The sequence below is a fragment of the Hermetia illucens genome, chromosome 1, assembly GCF_905115235.1.
Source record: "Hermetia illucens chromosome 1, iHerIll2.2.curated.20191125, whole genome shotgun sequence".
NCBI classification, from domain to species: Eukaryota; Metazoa; Arthropoda; class Insecta; order Diptera; family Stratiomyidae; genus Hermetia; species Hermetia illucens.
This window is the reverse complement of record NC_051849.1, coordinates 55,372,189-55,393,731: the sequence shown is the minus strand read 5'-3', so window position 1 is coordinate 55,393,731 and position 21,543 is coordinate 55,372,189. Positions and strand designations below refer to the sequence as shown.

The 21,543-nt window shown below is 43.1% G+C and overlaps 1 protein-coding gene across 1 annotated transcript in view; it reads left to right on the top strand.

Annotated features, from left to right (window-relative positions):
• Nucleotides 1-21,187, top strand: part of LOC119648961 — a 51,442-nt gene extending 30,255 nt beyond the window's left edge. Inside the window, exons 2-5 of the mRNA XM_038050884.1 lie at nucleotides 6,241-6,615; nucleotides 12,115-12,317; nucleotides 12,408-12,679; nucleotides 12,789-21,187. Of these exons, the coding sequence (XP_037906812.1) occupies nucleotides 6,241-6,615; nucleotides 12,115-12,317; nucleotides 12,408-12,679; nucleotides 12,789-20,797 (8,859 nt within the window). The 3' untranslated portion in view covers nucleotides 20,798-21,187. The remainder of the gene's footprint in view (nucleotides 1-6,240; nucleotides 6,616-12,114; nucleotides 12,318-12,407; nucleotides 12,680-12,788) is intronic.
• The last annotated feature ends 356 nt before the right edge of the window (nucleotides 21,188-21,543 follow it).

Here is a 21,543-nt window from a genome sequence, read left to right as displayed (position 1 = left end):
GGAAAAAATTTTTGAAAAAGGACTAGGTTTGCAGAAGAAAAAAGTTCCTTTTCATGGAGACAATGCGCCATGTCACAAGAGCATTTTGATAATATTTAAAATCCATGAATTCGAAGTTCAAATTGTTGGAGCATCCACCGCCTTCACCAAATTTGGTCCCAAGTGACTTCCATCTGTTTCTAGACCTAAAAAATTCATGCGTGGAAAGCGTTTTTCATCAAATTATGAGGTCATAACAGCTGTGGAAACATATTTTTCAGCCCTTTCAGATTCTCACTTCAGGGATGCAATTCATAAATTGGAATCTTGTTGGAACAAGTGTATTGCTGTTCACAGAGACTATACTGAATAAGAAAGTGTATTTCAAATCATAAAATTGTGTTTTTCTTATCGAACCGCAAAACCAATTGAACAACCTATCCTATTCGGACAGGGATTAATTTTCTGATTACAATAAGGCTCTCTTTACGAGTGCAGATTAGATGTTCAGACCGGTGGATGTGAGGTTCATCGCCGTAAATAAGGAAAACGATTCCTGAGTTGGAAAAAACAATCTAACGCAATGATAGGTTACAGCCATCTTGAAACTCCCACAGGGCATAGACTTATAAGAGCTATCCTGTGTCCCGTGGTACCAAAAGTCTCTCAAATTTCGTGCGCCACAAAAAAAAGTCAAACCGCCGCTCTGGGTCTGGTCAGTCCTAGTATGTGCAAGGGTAGAAAACCTTTCGGCAGGTAAGAGCACCTTGATTGAAATCATTCAAAACAACAAATTGTTCCCTAATGTTCGGACAAGCAAATGAAACTCTTCTAACTTTTGTTCCCATAGCACTTCAGACAGTTGAGGAAGAGATGTCATAGAGATAGACAAACTAATCGATTCTTCTTGTATGCTCTTTACTACGAACCTGACTTTTTATATCTCTGTTCCTATCATATTAAAGGGTTAATCAAGAGTCATTTGGAGAATATAAGCCCCATGCCTTACACCCACTTACACAGCAATATAGTATCAACCAAAGAAAACTAATGAAAATAGTTCAAGTTAAGGGCGTTTTTTATTTAGCATTTCTATAATCTATATTCAACCGAGATTCACTATAAACAGGTACTCGATTATCTGTCCAGTCAAGTATGTGAACAAATTGTTCTTCATTATCAGCACCTATGACAACGAATTTCATGATAATGGATAAATGATAACCGTGATTTGTTACGCTTTGATTCCGAGGTTGAAATATTTCATATTTTCAACTGAGTGAAGGTCAGTTATATCATATTCGAGCCAGAGTGCACTGTGTTCCATTCATTGCATCCACTCGAAATAATGTCTCCCATTACAACTGGATTACTCGACTGGAACGGCATTCTATTGTTCAATTATTGTGACAAGTGCTCTTAAAGCATTTGATGGGATTTACGTAACAATACACATAGCTTCTGAAAATATGCAACCACCAGCTGGGAGCTAACTTAATTGATAAATTAGATATTTGTAAATCAGGATCATTAATTAACTTAAAGATATTATATTTCTCAATCACATTGAGACTGAGGAACAAGTGGTTCCAGAAATATCGGCATTTGCAAGTATAATAAATAATACCATCGAAAAGCGAAAACAAGTCTTAATTATTTCAAATAATTTAATCGCTAGTAACATCGCAAAATTATACTCAGGCAAGAATTTAATCATTAATTTCAATTTCGATTCGACTTCGTCCAGTTTCTCGTGTCTGAGAGGTTACAAACATTGATTAAAGATAAGAGATATCTACCCTTTCATATGTTAACGCGCATGGGATCGGTTCGTTTTCGTTTATGCACATTTATAGATCTAGGATTAACTTAAGGGGGGTTCGCAGTAAATTTTCAAAATATCAAAATTTACTATTATTAATTTTATTTAAGCAGATATCATAAGGGAAAGTATTTTGAGGCCTAGATACCATGCGCACAGACCCCCATAATTTTTTTCAGATTTTTCGGTTGAGTAGTTTCTGAAACCGGGTCCTTGGAGTAATTCTCCCTTTTCAGATCCCCACACTCCTTCCCTTTGCCACCAGTGCGAAAACTAATATCTGCTTTGAAAAGAAATACTACTGGGAGCATTTCATCTGATACCCCACATGACTATATTTGCAAAAAAAAAAATTGCACCCCTCTTCTAACTATATGGGAACCTTAATTAAATTCAACTTGGAACAATGTAATTCACCGCGGGGTGGGGGGTGGGGTTCATAGCTCTCATCTTGCCACCAAATGTTGTGTCAATCGGTACAATCGTTTCTGAGAAAAGTGCGTGGTACAAATAAACAGACAGACAGACGGACAGACAGTAACCCGATCTTAACAAGATTTTGTTTTCAACAAATGCTACCTATGTAGATGATGAATTGTTTGACTTTTTGAATATTCTGTCCTTCAATGCAATTTATTTTGATTCATGTGTGTTGTTCGACTCTGCTATGTTTTCCCAGAGAAAGCAAGCAAATATATATTTCAAAATGGTAGTGACCATAGCGTGAAGCTCATCTTCGACCGCAACAAAAAAGAACGCCAGTCATGGATGTAGTAAATTTTCTTGAAGATTTAAAATAAATGAAACTAAGACCTATACATATTACTCTTATTATCTATCTATGTACGTCCCCAATTACATTCATCAACGGCGCAACAACCGGTATCCGGTCTAGGCCTGCCTTAATAAGGAACTCCAAACATCCCGATTTTGCGCCGAGGTCCACCAATTCGATATCCCTAAAAGTTGTCCGGCGTCCTGACCTACGCCATCGCTCTATCCCACGTAAGGTCTGCCTCGTCTTTTTTTCTACCATAGATACTGCCCTTATCGACTTTCCGGGTGGGATCATCCTCATCCATACGGATTAAGTGACCCGCCCACCCTAACCTATTCAGCCGGATTTCATCCACAACCAGACGGTCATGGTATCGCTCGTCGTTATGTAGGTTACGAAATCGTCCATCCTCATGTAGGGGGCCAAAAATTCTTCAGAGGATTCTTCTCTCGAACGCGGCCAAGGTCATTGTCTTGTACAGTAAGAGCTTTGACCCTATGAGGAGACGTTTGGAGTGGAACAGCTTCTGTAAGCTGAAATAGGCTCTGTTGGCTGACAACAACCGTACGCGGATTTCGTCATTGTCGGTGTTATCGGCTGTGATTTTCGACCCTAGATAGGAGAAATTATCAACGGTTTCAAAGTTGTAGTCTCCTATCTTTATTCTTCTCGTTCGACCAGTGCGGTTTGATGTTGTTGGCTGGTTGGTTTTTGGATGGTGGCAGTTTGTACGTCTCGGGTCGTTCTTCCTATGACGTCGATTTCGTCAGCGTAGTTCAGTAGTTAGGTGGACTTAAAGAAGATCGTACCTCTCGAAGGCCAGGTTGAAGAGGACGCATGATGTCGAATAGTCTTGAGAGTGATCCTGCTGCTTTTATTTGGTCTCGCACATTGGTCAGGGTCAGCCTAGTCAGTCTCCTCAATTTCGTCGGGATACCGAATTCTCTCATGGCCGTGTACAGTTTTACCCTGGCTATGCTATCATAGGCGGCTTTAAAGTCAATGAAGGGATGGTGCCACTGTTGTCCATATTCCAACAGTTTTCCATCGCTCGCCGCACAGAGAAAATCTAATCTGTTGCTGATTTGCCTGGAGTGAAGTCTCTTTGGTATGGGCCAATGATGTTCTGGGCGTATGGGGCTATCCGACCTAGCAAGATAGCGGAGAATATCTTATAGACGGTACTCAGCAACGTGATACCTCTATAATTGCTGCACTGTGTGATATCTCCCTTTTTATGTATGAAACAGATACTGCCTCTTTGCCAGTCGTCAGGCATTGATTCGCTGTCCCACAGTTTGGGCACAAGTTAATGAACCACTTATTTAACCAATTCGGCTGTAATTCAATCGGCTGCTGGCGACTTATGATTTTTAAGCTGATGAATTGCACGGAAGGTTTCTTCTATACTTGGTGGTTGCAGTATTTGTCCGTCGTCTTCAGTTGGCGGGACTTCCAACTCGCCGATGTTCTGGTTGTTCAGTAGTTCATCAAAGTACTCAACCCATCGCTCCAATGTGCCCATTCTGTCGGAAATCAGATTTCTCTCTTTGTCTCGGCAGGATGAGCATCGCGGTGGGATCCTGCTGACTTGTTGGTAAAACTTGCGCGCCTGGTGCGGTTGCTCCCTGTACTTTTCGAGTTGACAGACCTGTTGGTTCTCCCAGGCTTCCATTTTTCGTCTGTGAAATCGCTTCTCCGCTCGCCGGAGTTCGTGAAAGTCTCCGCGCGTGCCTGCGTCCTTTGAGAATGCAACATTACTCGATATGCAGCATTCTTCCGTTCCGTTGCTAACTTATATTCAACGTCAAACTAGCCGTTCCGACTCTTTTTGCGACTAGGGCCAAGTATGTTTGTGGCCATATTTATGATAACGTTCTTCAGGTGATTGTGAAGATCATTTGTTGATGCTTCATCTCTAAGATCTCTATTGACTACGGTTTTTGCGGCATCCATTTCTCTCTTATAGGTACTGAAAGGGCTGTGTTGTGAATGGCTTCAGTGTTAACTGTCGCCTGATTGTAAGAGGGGATTCTGGGTGGTGTTGTTATACCAGCCCGGAGCACCATGCCAACGACATAGTGATCCGAGTCTACATTGGCCCCCCTATAGGTTCTGACCTTCATCAAGGCTGAGAGGTGGGGCGTTTGATCAACACGTGGGCAATTTGGTTGAAAGTGGTCCCGTCTAGAAAGGCCCACGTATGTTTGTGGACCGCTTTCCGTGCAAATCAGGTACTCCCAATAACCATTTCATGTGAATTGAATAATCCGCAGTCCGTTATCATTTGTATTTTGATGTAAGCTATGGGAGCCAACGTATCGCCTGAATACCGGCTCCGTCCCTACTTGGCTATTAAAATCCCCAACTATGATTTTAATATGATATCTGGGACAGGCTTCGACGGTTCGTTTAATCAAACTCGGCCCACTATAATGTAGCTTTTCAAATACTAAGGATACCGTCACCTAAAAAGGAAGATACCTTATTTAACTTGAGCTTTCAGTTCAAAAGTAAATTCATTTTAATCTTGTAGAAGCCCACTATATTTGATTTTCAACGATTGATTTGACTTTCAGGTTATCGAAATATCTTTTCCTAGTACTAAGCAGCTTCCTTTTAAGTTTATCCTAAAACCGTCAAATTTTGCGGTAATGTAGATGATAATATGGAGCAATAGAATGAAAGTTTTGGTGGAAAGCCTTAGATAAATGTGGACCAAACACAAATGAAAAAATAGCGATGTAAATGGCTTAATGGTGGCCTTCTGTTGGTACGTTCGGATTAACTTTAAAGCTTATGGGAAAACAACGAAACTCTCAACCCTTATTAGTAGTCTGTTGTTTCCTTTTTAACTTTCTTTTCCCTAATATTTATCTATAAGCTTTATTTATCTAAGTCGACAGATGACATAGGATTTGTTCTTTGCGTTTGATTGGCAGGAAATTCATTGTAACTGAGAAATGTTCACCGATTCTACTATAAAAGGCGGGCCTGTTTAAGGCATGGGAGGAGAAAGAAATGCAGGTTTCGCTAGATTTTTGAGGAAACCCACAAATTGGCTTACAACTAAGGAGGCCAGGTCTCAGCGTCATACTATGATCACTGCCTGCAGTGTGGCTTGGAGTGTTTTTGCCAAATATAACCTACTTCTTCATATGTTCAACAATCTACCCATTTAGTATGATAACGGCTTCATTCAAATGTTAAGGCTTCCAAAATTCGTAGAATTTTTTAATGATTTAATCACCTCATCAACAGCCATTTAATTGACAAGGTTACTGCAGTGAAAAGGTCAAATGCATTTAAAAAATTCTGCTTTAGGCCTGATATTAATTTATAAGATTATATAAACTGAATGCTATAAAATTAAAACTAATTAGTGTATCTTGCGAATAATCTTTCCAAAAGATGACATTTGCATACTTAACGACTGAATGGATTATTATCATTAGTTTTTCTAGTTCCGTTTTGTGCCTTTAACTGATGATATTTTTGGAGATGCAATAAATTCAAATTAAGTGGGTTTATGAAAGTATCTGTAAATCTGTAAACAAATTATAGTACGTATGATTGTATAGGAAAGCACTGACTTAGCCTTATCTTTTCTTGTGAAAAATTAATAGCGAAATTAATTCGTGTTTATTTTATCTCTTTGTAGATTTTCGATGCTGCCACCAATACCTGGAAAGTGGTTGATGAACGCACACACACAGATGTTCTCGAGAAAATCGTTGAGCTCCCCAAGCAAACAATCTACATTGACGATGTTACTGATATTGAGAAAATTACAAATATCCATGACATCACCGAGAATCAGACCGACATATCTGATATAACAAAACGTAAAAATCTAACATCAATAACTTCTGAAGATATCACGAATGTGATAATCGACAAAGACACCACTAATATCACTAAAGTTGATGAAGAGTATGTAACCAAGAAGGAGAGAATCACCGACGATCGTGTAACTACTGATGATATCAATATTACACGTAAAACCATTCACGACCGCACTGATATCACCGATTTGGTAAGTTTTTATTTGTGTCAATTGCAAAATATATTTGAACTTTATCGGAAATGTTTTTATGATTGCATACTCCGTAATGTTGACACCGAGCATTGAGTAATTTGTATTGGAATTGAAAGGAAATTGGTTTATTGACTCTAGAAATTAGGCTTCCGGTTTTTAACTGCAGTTTAAAGTTGACTCATATCTTACCTTCAAACAAAATTGATCAAGTAGTTTTTAACCTAATTAGAACCGATTCAATGTATTTTTTCTATGGATGGAGCTGGAAATCTTAGAAAGACACTGCCACGCCAGGTTGTAGAAGAGTGTGGGATTCTTACTCACTAAAACCACCCCCAATTTCTCTTTCTGCCTTCCCCGCGGAATCGCCGCAAGACATTATTTCGCGAGGAAGACTACCATTTAAGCGACCTCCGTTCTTCGCGTCCTCCTTGCGGAGTTCACCGTACACCAGTTTCCCTCCGACTTCAGCATTTCCTCGACGATGCTCTGCGGGCTTATGTTGATTTTCAGAGAGTTTTCCAGGCTCCTCCTCCCTGAGTAAAATCGTGGATAGTGGAACATAACATGCTGGGGGTCCGCAGGTGTGCAACCACATTCAGGACAAAAAGGAGAATCATCCAACCTGAATTGGTGCAAATATTTCTCGTAACCACCATGTCCTGACTGGAATTGCGTCCAATGGCAGCTAATCTCGCCGTGTCGTCACTGGATCCACTCCTCAATACGGGGAATCAAAGTATGGGTCCAGCGACCCCTCTGCGAGTCATCCCATCATTACTGCGACTTTTCCAGTATTCTTTTCAGGTGGATTCATTCTCCCTTTCTCGTACAGGCAAGGTGCCAGAATGTTCATAGGGATCATTCCCGCTATAACATACGCTACCTCGCCCGTTGTTATTCTGAAGATGCTGCACACCCTTAACGCCACTAAGAGGTTAGCCATGCTTACACTCCTCCCATTACTTTCACATGCTAGTGCTTCCCCCAAACTGATGCCGCGGATAATAGTGTGAAGCGAACGACTCCGGCCACAAGTCATCTGCGACTGTATCCTGAACCTCCAATGTTAGGTATCATTCGTGCTAATGATACGTTGGTATCTGTCGCTTTCTCACAGGCATAGTCCAGGTGTCCCTTGAAATTGATTTTAGCGTCAATCATCACCCCCAGGTATTTGATAACCGGTTTCGAAGTGATGATGTGGCCACCAACACGAATTCCTCTTCCTACAGTTGGCAATCTAGACCGCCTCTGTCTTTTATTCAAGCTGAACCATCTCCAGCCACGTTTTTATGACGCTAATGGTTTCGTTAGCGTACACTTCAACGTCTTCAAGTTGTTTCGGGAGAAAACCATAGCTAGATAGTTTTTCTCGGAAACGGTCATGTATTGACACCAAATTTGATAGAAAGGTGGCAACTCTGAACGCTCACATATATAGTAAGTTACATCATTCTACGTCGAATTTAATAATACATGGCATAGGAGGGTGTACATTTATATAGTCATGTGGGGTACCAAATGAAAGGTTTCGGTTAGTACCTTCCACTTGACAACCGAAAAAGAAATATCTTTAGTTGCTGTTTCGATTATGCCAAGGTTTTCTACAGCGTCCCGCATACCTGGCTAATCGAAGTCCTACATCTGTATTGCATTGATCCGAAACTAATAGTTTTTGGCGACAGTCGTGAAAGGGTGGCACACCTCCTTATCCGTGCCTTCGTCTGAGGGTGCTAATACCTCAGAACCTATCCATATACGGAGAGGCATTGAACTCCCTTTCATGGCTACTGAATGACGCTAGAGGGCATGGTTTTGCAATAAAATGTAGCCTACGTGCTAAGTGCACACTCGATGTACTTAGATGACAAGACAAGACTGACGACCATCTTATTTAGATGGAGTTTGGATTAGACAAATGTCGAATCCAAGCTATCCGCATGCCGGACATAGCATTGGTGACCTCCACATCCACCGAGACAGACTTCTATAAGTACGTAGGAATTCTGCAAGGAACCTATGCTCAAGCTGGTGATCTGAAGGATGCTCTGCTGTCCGAATTTCTGCGACGAGTGAAGCTGGTGCTGAAATCGCATCTCTCAGGGAAGAATAAAATAAGCGCGTTGAATGTATTCGCTATTCCTTCACTGGCTTATGCATTCGGAATATTGCCGTGGACGACGACCGATCTGGAAAACATCCAGGGGCGGATACGGACAACTATGTCCAAATTCCGAATGCATCATCCAAACTCTACCGTGGAACGGATGAACCTGCCTCGTGACATCGGAGGTAGGGGCGTGGTTGACGTGGTGGCACAACATCATTGTCAAGTCGACTCGCTGCGCGCTTATTATACACGTGTATTGTCTTTGGCAGCCATTTGTCGATTTGCATTTGCCGAACAGATGGCTCTGTGCTGGGAAGCTCTTTGCTGAGACAGGGGGGTTCGACGTTAGAGACACACATCTCATTTTTGGCTACACTGTTATGGTACCGGCATGTACAGCATTATTGGGACCTGCAAGTACTAACTGATCGCCATATACCGCACAACAAGCTTGACGTACTGTTAGTTGACAAGACGGGTCGCTCCGCATGTATTATTGATGTTACTATGTAGTCCGGCGGCCTATCTTTCTTGAAGCATACGGATTTCCTATCGGAAGAAGTCCTCACCTTGGCTGACGATCCAATGAGATACCCATTTTTCGGCACTCCCTGCACACTTGAAACGCTGGTTAGTTAATCCGTGGGCCATCAACCGAAACAAATGGTAGTCTTATGGGGCAATGTCTGGTAAATACGGCGAGTGTGGGAACAGCTTTAAGCCGAGTATTTTTTTGACCAAGGCCTCGTGGTGGATTACTCCTTTCTAGGCCCACCAGATGCATAGCAATGTCTTCTTACCGTGGGTACCCTTTGGCTGGGGTATTGATGGCTGGTCTCATGAAACCCATCATTTTTTGCGCTTCGGATTGATTTTCGTCACCCGTTACAATCCAATGCAGAAATTGCTTTCTTTCATGCCTCTCAACAACGGCGCTAGATCATCTTTCATCAGCAAATCAGCAAATGTAGCTGTCAACACCAACATCAATTTGAGGGAGTTCCGTGCATACGTTTTTTTTGCCGTCGAGGTACTCTGCTTTTATCAATTTCAAACGAAAAACTTCGTCGATGCACAGGCAAAATACCGGATATGACGGATTGATAACAAAGGTAAAGTAGCAATAAATAGGTCACACAATTAGGAAGATTGACAATTACACTGCCCGACATGGCCAGTATTCCACTACCCCGGATGGCCGCCGTAGAAACACATGACGCAGAATAGTGAAGGAAGAGTTTGAGCTTCTCGGAAAGTCCTGAAGGGGGCTGAAATACATTTCAGCAAATCGTTAACTATGCCACGTGGGCGTGGATGGCGCTCGCATTGGTTATTGGCGACCATATCCGTATCTATATTGAAAAATGGAATGTTTTTCTCGCATTGGAGCCACTATCTTGGTGACAACTCCACAGCCACCGGTTTGATGCTGTTTAGTGCTGATAATGCTGCTCGAATTTCGGAACAGATTCGAGTGGTACGACCCCGCCATTTTTTCGCACACATTCTTTTGTTGCCACCGAAAGGGCATATATCTCTGCCTGAAATATGGATGTCGGAGTTCCCAACAACACCTCAGAACCCCATCCGTCTTCAATGATTAACCTGTCGGTGAAGATTATTAAATCTGTAATTCCAAAAGACTCGTTGTCATTTATCGACCAAATCTTACCTATCGTCGTCCTACAGCACCAATTTTTACCATGAACTCATGTGGAGTGCTGTCTCCGTGGATTTGCCTTTTTGGTAGGCGTGTTGACTATAGTGAAATGGCCACTTAGATACATTCCTATGAACCGATCTACTAGTCTTTCCAGGTCTTTTGATAGAAAGAGATTAGACTGATCGGTCGGAACTTTTTGCGACCGTAGATGTGGGTTTCCCTAGTTTGGGAATAAATATCACCTTCACATCACACAGTTAATTGGAATATAAGCGTGTGCTGGGCATGTATGGTATATATTCCGAATATGTAAAGGCAGGACATCTACTAAATTAGGAATAACGTTATTCGAACCCGCAGAATTGTATCTATGGAGCGAGTTAAATGCCCATTTCACTCACTGTTTAGTTATACTACTTTGCATTCCAGAGTCCAACCTTTCGCTAAGCACCTGGGTGCCGCCTGGAAAGTGCACTTCAAACAAATGACTTGCCGTTCCTTTATCGTTATGTAAACTTAGATAACACTGCTGCCGGCTACCTTCTTTAGTAAGCATCCTCAGCTTATTGTTATATAAAGTGGCCCTATTCTAAGTAGTAACAAAGCCTGTTTTGAAGGTGATTGGAATTGAAAACTCTACTAATAATGAGATGATCAAGTTAAGACTGGGTATTGCTCAAGAGTCACACTTTGCTCAGCTGTTTGAGGTCCTTAGTGATGGGGATGAAAAGTCTTCGCGCCCTGTATATACCGATTTTCCTATGGTCCCTTCTAATGATAAGTGATTACTTGGGAATGGCAAATATAATGGTTGTACCCCTATCCAACCCTTTCTCTTTGACAAGAGCGAATATTTAACCATGATCATCTGAGGATAAGACGAATGTGGAAGTACAAGTAACCCTATTATTTTTTACTGAAGATAAGAGGTTTTTTAACAAGCAAAGTTTGTACAGGTCGAAAATCTGTGCCGAACAATTGCGGATACCCTTATTCCTTAGGGTGTTGCAAGGACAGTAATTCGGGGGACATATAAAACTAGGAATCTTCCCCAAAAACTCATCCAAATTGCAATTTTCCGGTTCTGTGGAATTCCTTGCTAGCAGTCTCACCTCTCTTGCTGCTTCTTAGCTGGTGATCTGATTCTGCCGCTGTTCGTTCGCTGGCAATCCAGTTTCTGTGGGTCTCCATCGAAACTGAGTAATAATACTCCATAGTTCCGAGAATGGATAGTCTTTCACATTTTCACATTTTTATTAGATATTCTTAGTTTGCTTCACCAATGTACTCTTAATAATATTTATGCAGGTGGTATCGAGTTAAACGGCGTTTACTTAACCACTAGCGGTGGGGATTTGGGATACCAGACTACTTTGAATCGATCTACTCGGAACAAACGGTTTTACCAAGTTCGCTTTCGTTTTTAAAACAATTCCTAGATTTTCCATTTAGTAAAATCAAAATTTCCTCACTTACCCCTAGAGGCTCCCATCGAATGCCGTTCAGCTATGAAACATTTAGGGATGGTCGAAATCCTTCGGTATCCCTGCATTTCTCCGAAACAAGGTACCCCTTTTTATTCCACCAAACTCCACCATAGCCCACCTTACCAGGAATAAAAAATAGCTTATCTCCTGGAAATCCATCGCGTATCCTTTTAGCTACTTCCTTCAGCTGCGTAAAATTGTGAAACTAATTTGAATTTTTTTCCATATTGCAGAAAGATGTACGCACATCAATTGAAACTGTTGATGAGACCGACCGCATCGTCAAACGGGTTGATGACGTAAAAGGACCAAAACCATTGAAAGAAGGTCCGGGTCCAGGCAAACCTCAGGATGATGACGTTGGCAAAAAGCCAAAACCGAAAAAGCCAGAAGAACCGCATAAAGAACAATGCATTTGTGAAATATGCACATGCGGGTAAGTGACTACCAAATGAACTACGAAAATAAAACTGCTCGTTTTAAAAAGTACCGCCCATAAATGTTCGTTACTCAATCTTCTTTTCAGACGCCATCGTTGTCCTCACGAAGAACCCACTGATCACCTGAAGGATGAAACTACAACAATCGTTGATACAACCACGGTTTACAATAATACCTTCAATGAGAAGATTATCAATTATGCCGAGCTCAAAGCGGAAATTGTTAAGCCCAAAGATAATCTCAAGCCAGAAGGCGAATTTTACACTCCTGAGAAACCACAATATAAACCAGGCGATCGTGTGGCTCCATTCAGGCCAGTTGACAATCTTAAACCTGAGGTGACAGGTGAATTTACAGGTAATTTTCCTTTTAAGATAATTTTTTGTTTTGGTTGTTTTGGTTATTTTGTTTCCTTCATTTCATGCATATTGTCTAAATAACTGAATACCATGTATTTTACCCTCAGATATCACTACCAATAAACGTGACTTTACTGGAGATGTAACCGAAAAACCTACACCAATACGACGTAATACGTGGACCAAAGTCGAAGGTGATTTCACTACAGATACAACGAGTAAAACCGATTTTGTGGACTACACAACTCGAGTGGACCGGACCGTCGTTACTAAACATACTGACAATCTAATCTGCGAGGGAGATAGGACATTTGAAACGACAACAAAGAAAGACTTCCAAGACACTGAGGTTACTTATACCCGACCCCGAAAGCGCACTTGGACCAAGGATGATGTCAATAAATACTATGAAACCATTGAGGAGGTGACAACAACGGAAACTCATGACACTTTCAAAACAGTTGAGGATATTAACAGAGAGCGTTTGACACCTTTCAGACCTTCTGATAACTTGAAACCCGAAGGTGAATTCTACACACCTGAAAAACCAGGGTTCAAACCAGCAGAACGCCCAAAACAAGTTAAGCCTGAAGATAATCTCAAACCTGAGGGTGAATTCTACACTCCTGATAAGCCAGGTTTCAAGCCGGCAGAACGCCCGAAACAGGTACGACCCGAAGACAATCTTAAACCTGAAGGAGAATTTTATAAGCCCGAAAAGCCTGGTTTCAAACCCGCCGAACGCCCCAAGCAAGTCAAACCAGAAGATAATCTCAAACCAGAAGGAGAGTTCTATAGTCCAGAAAAACCTGGTTTCAAACCAGCTGAAAGACCAAAACAAGTTCGTCCAGAAGACAACCTCAAACCTGAAGGAGATTTCTATACACCTGAGAAACCAGAGTTCCGCCCAGCGGAGCGACCAAAACAAGTGAGACCGGAAGATAACTTGCGCCCCGAAGGTGACTTCTACACCCCAGAAAAACCTGGCTTTAAACCAGCAGAGCGTCCAAAGCAAGTTCGCCCAGAAGACAATCTTAAACCTGAAGGTGAATTCTACCAACCAGAAAAACCAGGCTTCAGACCTGCTGAGAGACCACAACCAGTAAGACCAGATGATAATTTGCGTCCAGAGGGTAAATTTTACACTCCGGAAAAACCAGAATTCAAACCTGCTGAACGACCAAAACAAGTTAAGCCAGAAGATAACTTGCGTCCAGAAGGTGATTTCTATACACCCGAGAAACCTGGATTTAGACCTGCAGAGCGACCTCAGCAAGTCAGGCCTGAAGATAATTTGCGACCAGAAGGTGACTTCTACACACCTGATAAACCTCAGTTTAGACCAGCTGAAAGGCCAAAACAAGTGAAACCAGAAGATAATCTTAAGCCAGAAGGTGAATTCTACAAACCAGAAAAACCAGGGTTCCTGCCAGCCGAACGTCCAAAGCAGGTCAAACCAGAAGATAACCTTAAACCAGAAGGTGACTTTTATCAACCGGAGAAACCCGAATATAGATCCGCGGAGCGTCCAAAGCAGATTAGGCCCGAAGATAACCTTCGCCCTGAAGGCGACTTCTACACCCCCGAGAAGCCTGGCTTCCGCCCTGCAGAACGTCCAAAACAAGTTAAACCTGAAGATAACTTGCGTCCAGAGGGTGAATTTTATAGTCCTGAAAAACCTCAATTCCGTCCTGCTGAAAGGCCGAAGCAAGTCAAACCAGAAGATAACTTGAAACCAGAAGGCGAATTCTATCAACCGGAAAAACCAGGATACCGCCCAGCTGAACGGCCACAACAGGTTAGACCTGAAGACAATTTACGCCCTGAAGGTGATTTCTACACCCCAGAAAAAATACAATTCCGTCCAGCTGAAAGACCGAAACAAGTTAGACCTGAAGATAATTTGCGGCCAGAAGGTGACTTCTATACACCGGAGAAACCTGGCTTCCGCCCAGCTGAACGACCAAAACAAATCAGACCCGAAGATAATCTCAAACCTGAGGGTGAATTCTACCAACCAGAAAAACCCGGTTTCAGGCCAGCAGAACGTCCCAAGCAAGTTAAACCCGAAGATAATCTTCGTCCAGAAGGAGATTTCTACACACCTGATAAGCCACAATTCCGTCCAGCTGAAAGGCCAAAACAAGTCAAACCTGAAGATAATCTCAAACCAGAAGGTGACTTCTACACGCCGGAGAAACCAGGTTTCCGACCAGCAGAGCGTCCAAAACAGATCAAACCAGACGATAATCTGCGTCCTGAAGGTGAATTCTATACCCCTGAGAAGCCGAAATTCCGTCCAGCTGAAAGACCAAAGCAAGTTAAACCAGAAGATAATCTGAAGCCGGAGGGAGACTTTTACGAGCCTGAGAAACCAGGCTACAGACCAGCTGAACGTCCAAAGCAAATACGCCCGGAAGATAACCTCAAACCTGAAGGGGAATTCTATCAACCAGAAAAGCCAGGCTATAGGCCAGCAGAACGTCCACAGCAAGTTAAACCCGAGGATAACCTTCGTCCAGAAGGTGATTTTTACACTCCTGAAAAACCCAAATTCCGTCCAGCTGAGCGTCCCAAGCAAGTCAGACCTGAGGATAATCTTAAACCCGAAGGTGACTTTTATGAGCCTGAAAAACCTAAATTTAGACCTGCTGAACGTCCAAAACAAGTCAAACCGGAGGATAATCTTCGCCCCGAAGGTGAGTTCTATACTCCGGAAAAACCAGGTTTCCGCCCAGCTGAACGTCCAAAACAAGTCAGACCTGAGGACAATTTGCGCCCAGAAGGAGACTTCCATACACCAGAAAAACCTCAATTCCGTCCTGCAGAACGGCCTAAACAGATCAAGCCTGAGGACAATTTAAAACCAGAAGGGGACTTCTATCAACCAGAAAAACCAGGATACAGACCTGCTGAGCGTCCTAAACAAGTTAAACCAGAAGATAACCTTAAACCTGAAGGAGAATTTTATACACCAGAGAAACCTGGATTCCGCCCTGCCGAAAGACCCAAGCAAATTAAACCGGAAGATAATCTCAAGCCGGAAGGAGAATTTTATCAACCAGAGAAACCAGGCTTCAGACCGGCTGAACGACCACAGCAAGTTAGACCTGCAGACAATTTACGTCCTGAAGGTGATTTCTACACACCCGATAAACCCAAATTCCGACCTGCGGAGAGACCTAAACAGATTAAACCTGAGGATAATCTCCGACCAGAAGGAGATTTCTACACTCCAGATAAGCCGAAATTCCGACCAGCGGAACGTCCTAAGCAGGTTAAACCTGAAGATAATCTTAAGCCAGAAGGGGAGTTCTATCAGCCAGAGAAGCCCGGGTTTAGACCCGCTGAGCGCCCCAAACAGGTCAAACCAGAAGATAACCTTAAACCAGAAGGTGACTTCTATCAACCGGAGAAACCCAAATATAGACCTGGGGAACGTCCAAAACAGGTTCGGCCCGAAGATAACCTTCGTCCTGAAGGCGACTTTTACACTCCAGAAAAGCCTGGCTTCCGTCCTGCAGAACGTCCAAAACAAGTCAAACCTGAAGATAACTTGCATCCAGAAGGTGAATTTTATACTCCAGACAAGCCCAAATTCCGACCGGCTGAAAGACCAAAGCAGGTTAAACCAGAAGACAATCTCAAACCTGAAGGAGACTTTTACCAACCAGAGAAACCTGGTTTCAGGCCCGCGGAACGTCCGAAACAAGTTAAGCCCGAAGATAATCTACGTCCAGAGGGAGACTTTTACACACCTGAAAAGCCTAAGTTCCGACCTGCTGAACGGCCTAAACAAATCAAACCGGAAGATAATCTCAAACCTGAGGGTGAATTCTACCAACCTGATAAGCCTGGATTTAGGCCAGCTGAACGCCCCAAACAGGTCAAACCCGAGGACAACTTACGCCCAGAGGGTGACTTTTACACACCTGAGAAAATTCAATTCCGTCCTGCCGAACGACCCAAGCAGGTTAAACCTGAAGATAATCTCAAACCGGAAGGCGAGTTCTATCAACCGGAAAAACCAGGCTTTAGACCAGCCGAGCGCCCGAAACAGGTTAAGCCTGAAGATAACCTTCGACCAGAAGGCGACTTCTACACTCCAGATAAACCTAAATTCCGTCCGGCAGAAAGACCTAAACAAGTCAAACCTGAAGATAATCTCAAACCAGAAGGTGCATTCTACGAACCGGAGAAACCAGGGTACAGACCTGCTGAACGTCCCAAACAAGTTAAACCCGAAGATAATCTTCGTCCAGAAGGTGATTTCTACACGCCCGATAAGCCGAAATTCCGACCAGCAGAACGGCCTAAACAAGTTAAACCTGAAGACAACCTTAAGCCAGAAGGTGAGTTCTATCAACCAGAAAAGCCAGGCTTCAGACCAGCCGAGCGGCCGAAACAAGTTAAACACGAGGACAATCTGAAACCCGAGGGAGATTTCTACACTCCCGAAAAGCCTGGATACCGACCAGCCGAACGTCCCAAACAAGTCAAACCGGAAGATAATCTCAAACCAGAAGGAGATTTCTACACGCCTGACAAACCAGGCTTCAAACCAGCCGAACGCCCAAAACAGGTTAAACCTGAAGATAATCTGAAGCCAGAAGGTAAATTCTACACGCCTGACAAGCCTGGCTTCAAACCAGCGGAACGTCCAAAACAGGTTAAGCCTGAAGACAATCTTAAGCCAGAGGGTGATTTCTATAAACCCGATAAACCAGGCTTTACACCTGGGGAACGACCCAAGCAGGTTAAACCTGAGGATAATTTGAAACCAGAAGGCAAATTCTACACTCCTGAGAAGCCCGGTTTCAAACCTGCCGAGCGTCCGAAACAAGTTCGCCATGAGGACAATCTTAAACCTGAAGGAGAATTCTATAAACCTGAGAAACCAGGCTTTAAACCGGCTGACCGTCCCAAACAGGTCAAACCTGAGGATAATCTTAAACCTGAAGGAGAATTCTACACTCCAGAGAAGCCTGGATTCAAGCCAGTCGAACGCCCAAAACAGGTTAAACCTGAGGATAATCTCAAACCCGAAGGTGAGTTCTACAAACCCGAGAAGACCGTTGTGCAGAAGACTGTTGAAAGAACTAAACAAATACGCCAAAAAGATAACCTTAAGGTCGAGGGTGATATGTACATAACCGACAAGAAGACTGTCCACCAAGTTGTAGAACGCCCAAAGCAGGTTAAGCCTAAAGATAATCTTAAACCTGAAGGTAAATTCTATGGTGTTGATGAAGATACACGCAAGAAGGTCATTCGCGTTGAGAAGGTAGAAATAATCAAACGTGAGGATAACCTGAAACTGGAAGGAAACTTCGAGGACCATCGCCGAAGGGATGACTACACAATAGTTCGCGGTGAAAGACATGAAGTTGTCAAGCATCCAGACAATTTGAAACCAGAAGGACCAATGTTCACTCCAGAAAAACCCAAAGCACCTGTTGGCGAAAAGCGCACTCCTATCAAGCCTCAGGACAACTTGAAACCAGAAGGACCATTCAATGCTCCTAAAGACACAAAGTACACTCCCGGGGAGAGAAGAACACCAATCAAACATGCAGACAATCTGCATCCTGAGGGTGATCATCAATATCCCACTAAGGAAGGATTTAAACCTGCCGAAAGACCGAAACCAACCAAACCCAAGGATAACTTGGTCGTCACTGGAGACTTTGAAACCAAGACATTGCAAAAAACTGAATTCACCGAAAAGAGAGGCGAGAGAGTTACGATCAACAAGCACGTTGATAACCTTAAGGTTTCTGATGGGAAAATTGAGACTACCACAACAACTTCTGAAACGTTCAAGAAACTTCCCAAGGACAAAGGACCACAGCAAGCACCAACACCACGTCGTCGTCATATGGATTCTTCCATTACTCTAGGCAGCGACACTACCATCATGAAGACCACAAACCAGATTAACTACAACACCAACATTACTCGTGTTAAATCCGACAAGGTGACTACAGAGAAGGTTACGAAAGAGGATACAGACACTAAGAGATTGCAAGATGGAACCATTGTGGTTACTACCAAGAAAGTTACAACAATTCTTGGAACTGATAAGCCTAAAGAGCCAGAAACTGAATACGTTCGAAGACCAACTTCAGTCAATGTTACTGAGAAAGTGGTCAAATCATCGTCCCAGAGGAATGTAGTGAATAAACAGAGTCTGGTAGAAGAGATGAACGTTGTGAAGCAGGATCACAAATCTGTACGAAATATTATTGAAAGGACAACAGATACAGATAAGACCATTCGAAATGTGCGCACTGGCCGAATTGAAGATGTTAGGGATGTTACAGATAGAACAGTTGTTGTTAACGGAAGTCTTACGGATAGACCTGACAGACCTGATAGACCTGGTAGGCCTGATGGCTCTGATAGGCCTGGTAGACCCGGTGGGCCTGACAGCTCCGACAGGCCTGATAGACCTGGTAGGCCTGATGGTAGACCCGGTGGTCCTGATGGTAGACCCGGTGGTCCTGATGGTAGACCCGGTGGTCCTGATGGTAGACCCAGTGGGCCTGACGGAAGACCCGGTGGCCCTGATGGTAGACCCGGCGGGCCTGGCAGCTCTGATAGGCCTGATAGACCTGGCCCGGGAGGACCAAGCACAACTACAGTCTCTAGGACCGGAAAAACCACGATTACATCAGATGATGTCCAGAGAGGCGTTATTCGTGATGATACTACCATAACTAGAACTGGAAAAACGATTATCACATCGGATGATACTAGAAGAGGGGTTACTCGTGATGATACTACTATCACTCGAACTGGAAAAACGATCGTCACTTCAGATGATACACAGAGGGGAGTTATCCGTGACGATACTACGACTTCGAGATCACGAATAACTAACGTGGAATCGTCTACTATTACATCAGATACATCTAGAATTGGACGTGATACCACAAGTCAATCAAGAACAACTGTGTCTAGAACTGGACAAGTAATAAATAATGATGTCGATAATATCAGAACTGGAGGAACACGTACGCACACGACAATCATATATGGTCCAGGACCCGATGATGTAGACAATATCAGGACCAGGGAAACTACAACTCGCACTGTAACTACTAGAGGAGGACCCGTAACGAATGACGTAACCAATCTTAGAACTGGAGAAACGCATACTCGTACAGTGGTCACTGGTGGTAGCACAGTGGGCAACATCATTCAAGGGTCTTCAACCGATACTACAAGGTCAACCTCAACCAGAACCGGCCAAACAACGCTCAGTTCGAATGATGTGAATAACCTCAGAACCGGAGGTACCCAGACTACAATCATTACCACCGGGGGAACGGCTGGAAATATAATCCAAGGATCAACAACTCACACCACAAGCACATCTGGACAAACTATTCACAGATCCTCGTCATCTTCAACTACAAACAGGATCATTCACGGAGGTGATGTTGAACATACGACTACCAGCCGAACAGTTCAACAGACACAGCAAACGACTCAGGGTCAAGATGCAGCAAATCTGTCTCAAACAGATAAAACCTTCCACCGCAAAAATGTCCTCTCTTCCTCAGCTGACATTGCCAACCAAGTGTTTCATCGCAAGGACAACTATAGCACTTCCCACGACAATCTCCACTCCTCAAACAGTCTCAGCTCGACTGGCATGATTCAAAGGAAGAGCATCTCGAATCTCCACGATCAAAGCATGTACACAAACACCTCCAGTGATCGGCGAAGCTACAGCTCTATTCATCGCCAAAACAAGGATCATGACACCCGCAATATTATGTCTGTTCACACACATGTAATCGAACAACCGCGGCGAGTCGTCCGAAAGGATAATTTGACGGTTGGCGGGGAATGGTATGGTACCTCCGAGTCAAAGAGCTATGGCAGTTTCACAAGTGGCAGCCGCACGGAGCGCATTGTCAACAGGCGTACGTCCAACCAATCCAGCATTTCGTTCGGAGATAGCTCAAGTGCACCCACAACCGTACACCGAAGAGAGTACGTGACCGTGCACCAAGGACCATGCCCTGCAACGCAGCTGCACAAGGGAACCTTCAAACACACGCGAGACACCAAGGAGCACAAGTTCTATAAGCCATCCATCAACTGAATCAGTTAGGGTAGATTTAAGGAAGAGGCATTGCATCGAACCTCACCGTCTTGTGCACGTGCTGTCAGGACACCTTTCCGGAGGTTGTCCCCAATCCACATTTTCTCTACATACCATTTTTTACTCGTATATTATTACGTTTATTATCATTGCATACTCGAATTTTATAAAGGAAATTTTATAATAAAAATTCATTATTACTACATATGCCTTATAACTAGTGGTGCTAACATTGTTAACTTTTTGATACATACGCGGATATTTTGTAATACGTTATGAATATTGGAAACTGAGAAACTCGAACTATAGACTAACCTTAAGTTTAAAAGAATAAAAAGAGTTATTCAATTCAAGTGCCTTTTTAATAAAGAAAATTTAATTGAAAAATAATTTTGGTTGTTTTATTGGAAGCGGATGGATCAGAATCTCGCCAAACATTTACTGAAAAGCGATCCCTTGTTACATTAATGCTCAGCTCAGGAGCTCAGATAGGTAAAAGTAATGAGAGACTCAGAAAACCAAACTCGTAGAGTAAGGCCCTGTTCGACTCCTTGTGTCTACTCTTTTACGAATCTGAGGATGTCCCCCAACGGCAGAGAGCGTATTACATAGGTATCTGGGTCAATATGTCAGGCAACGTTTATTCGATCTAGGTCTGCCGTAGTATCGAACTCCAGACATCCTGATTTTCCACCGAGGATCATCGAAACTCTCCGGCGTCGTGGCCTAAGTCATCGCTTCATTTG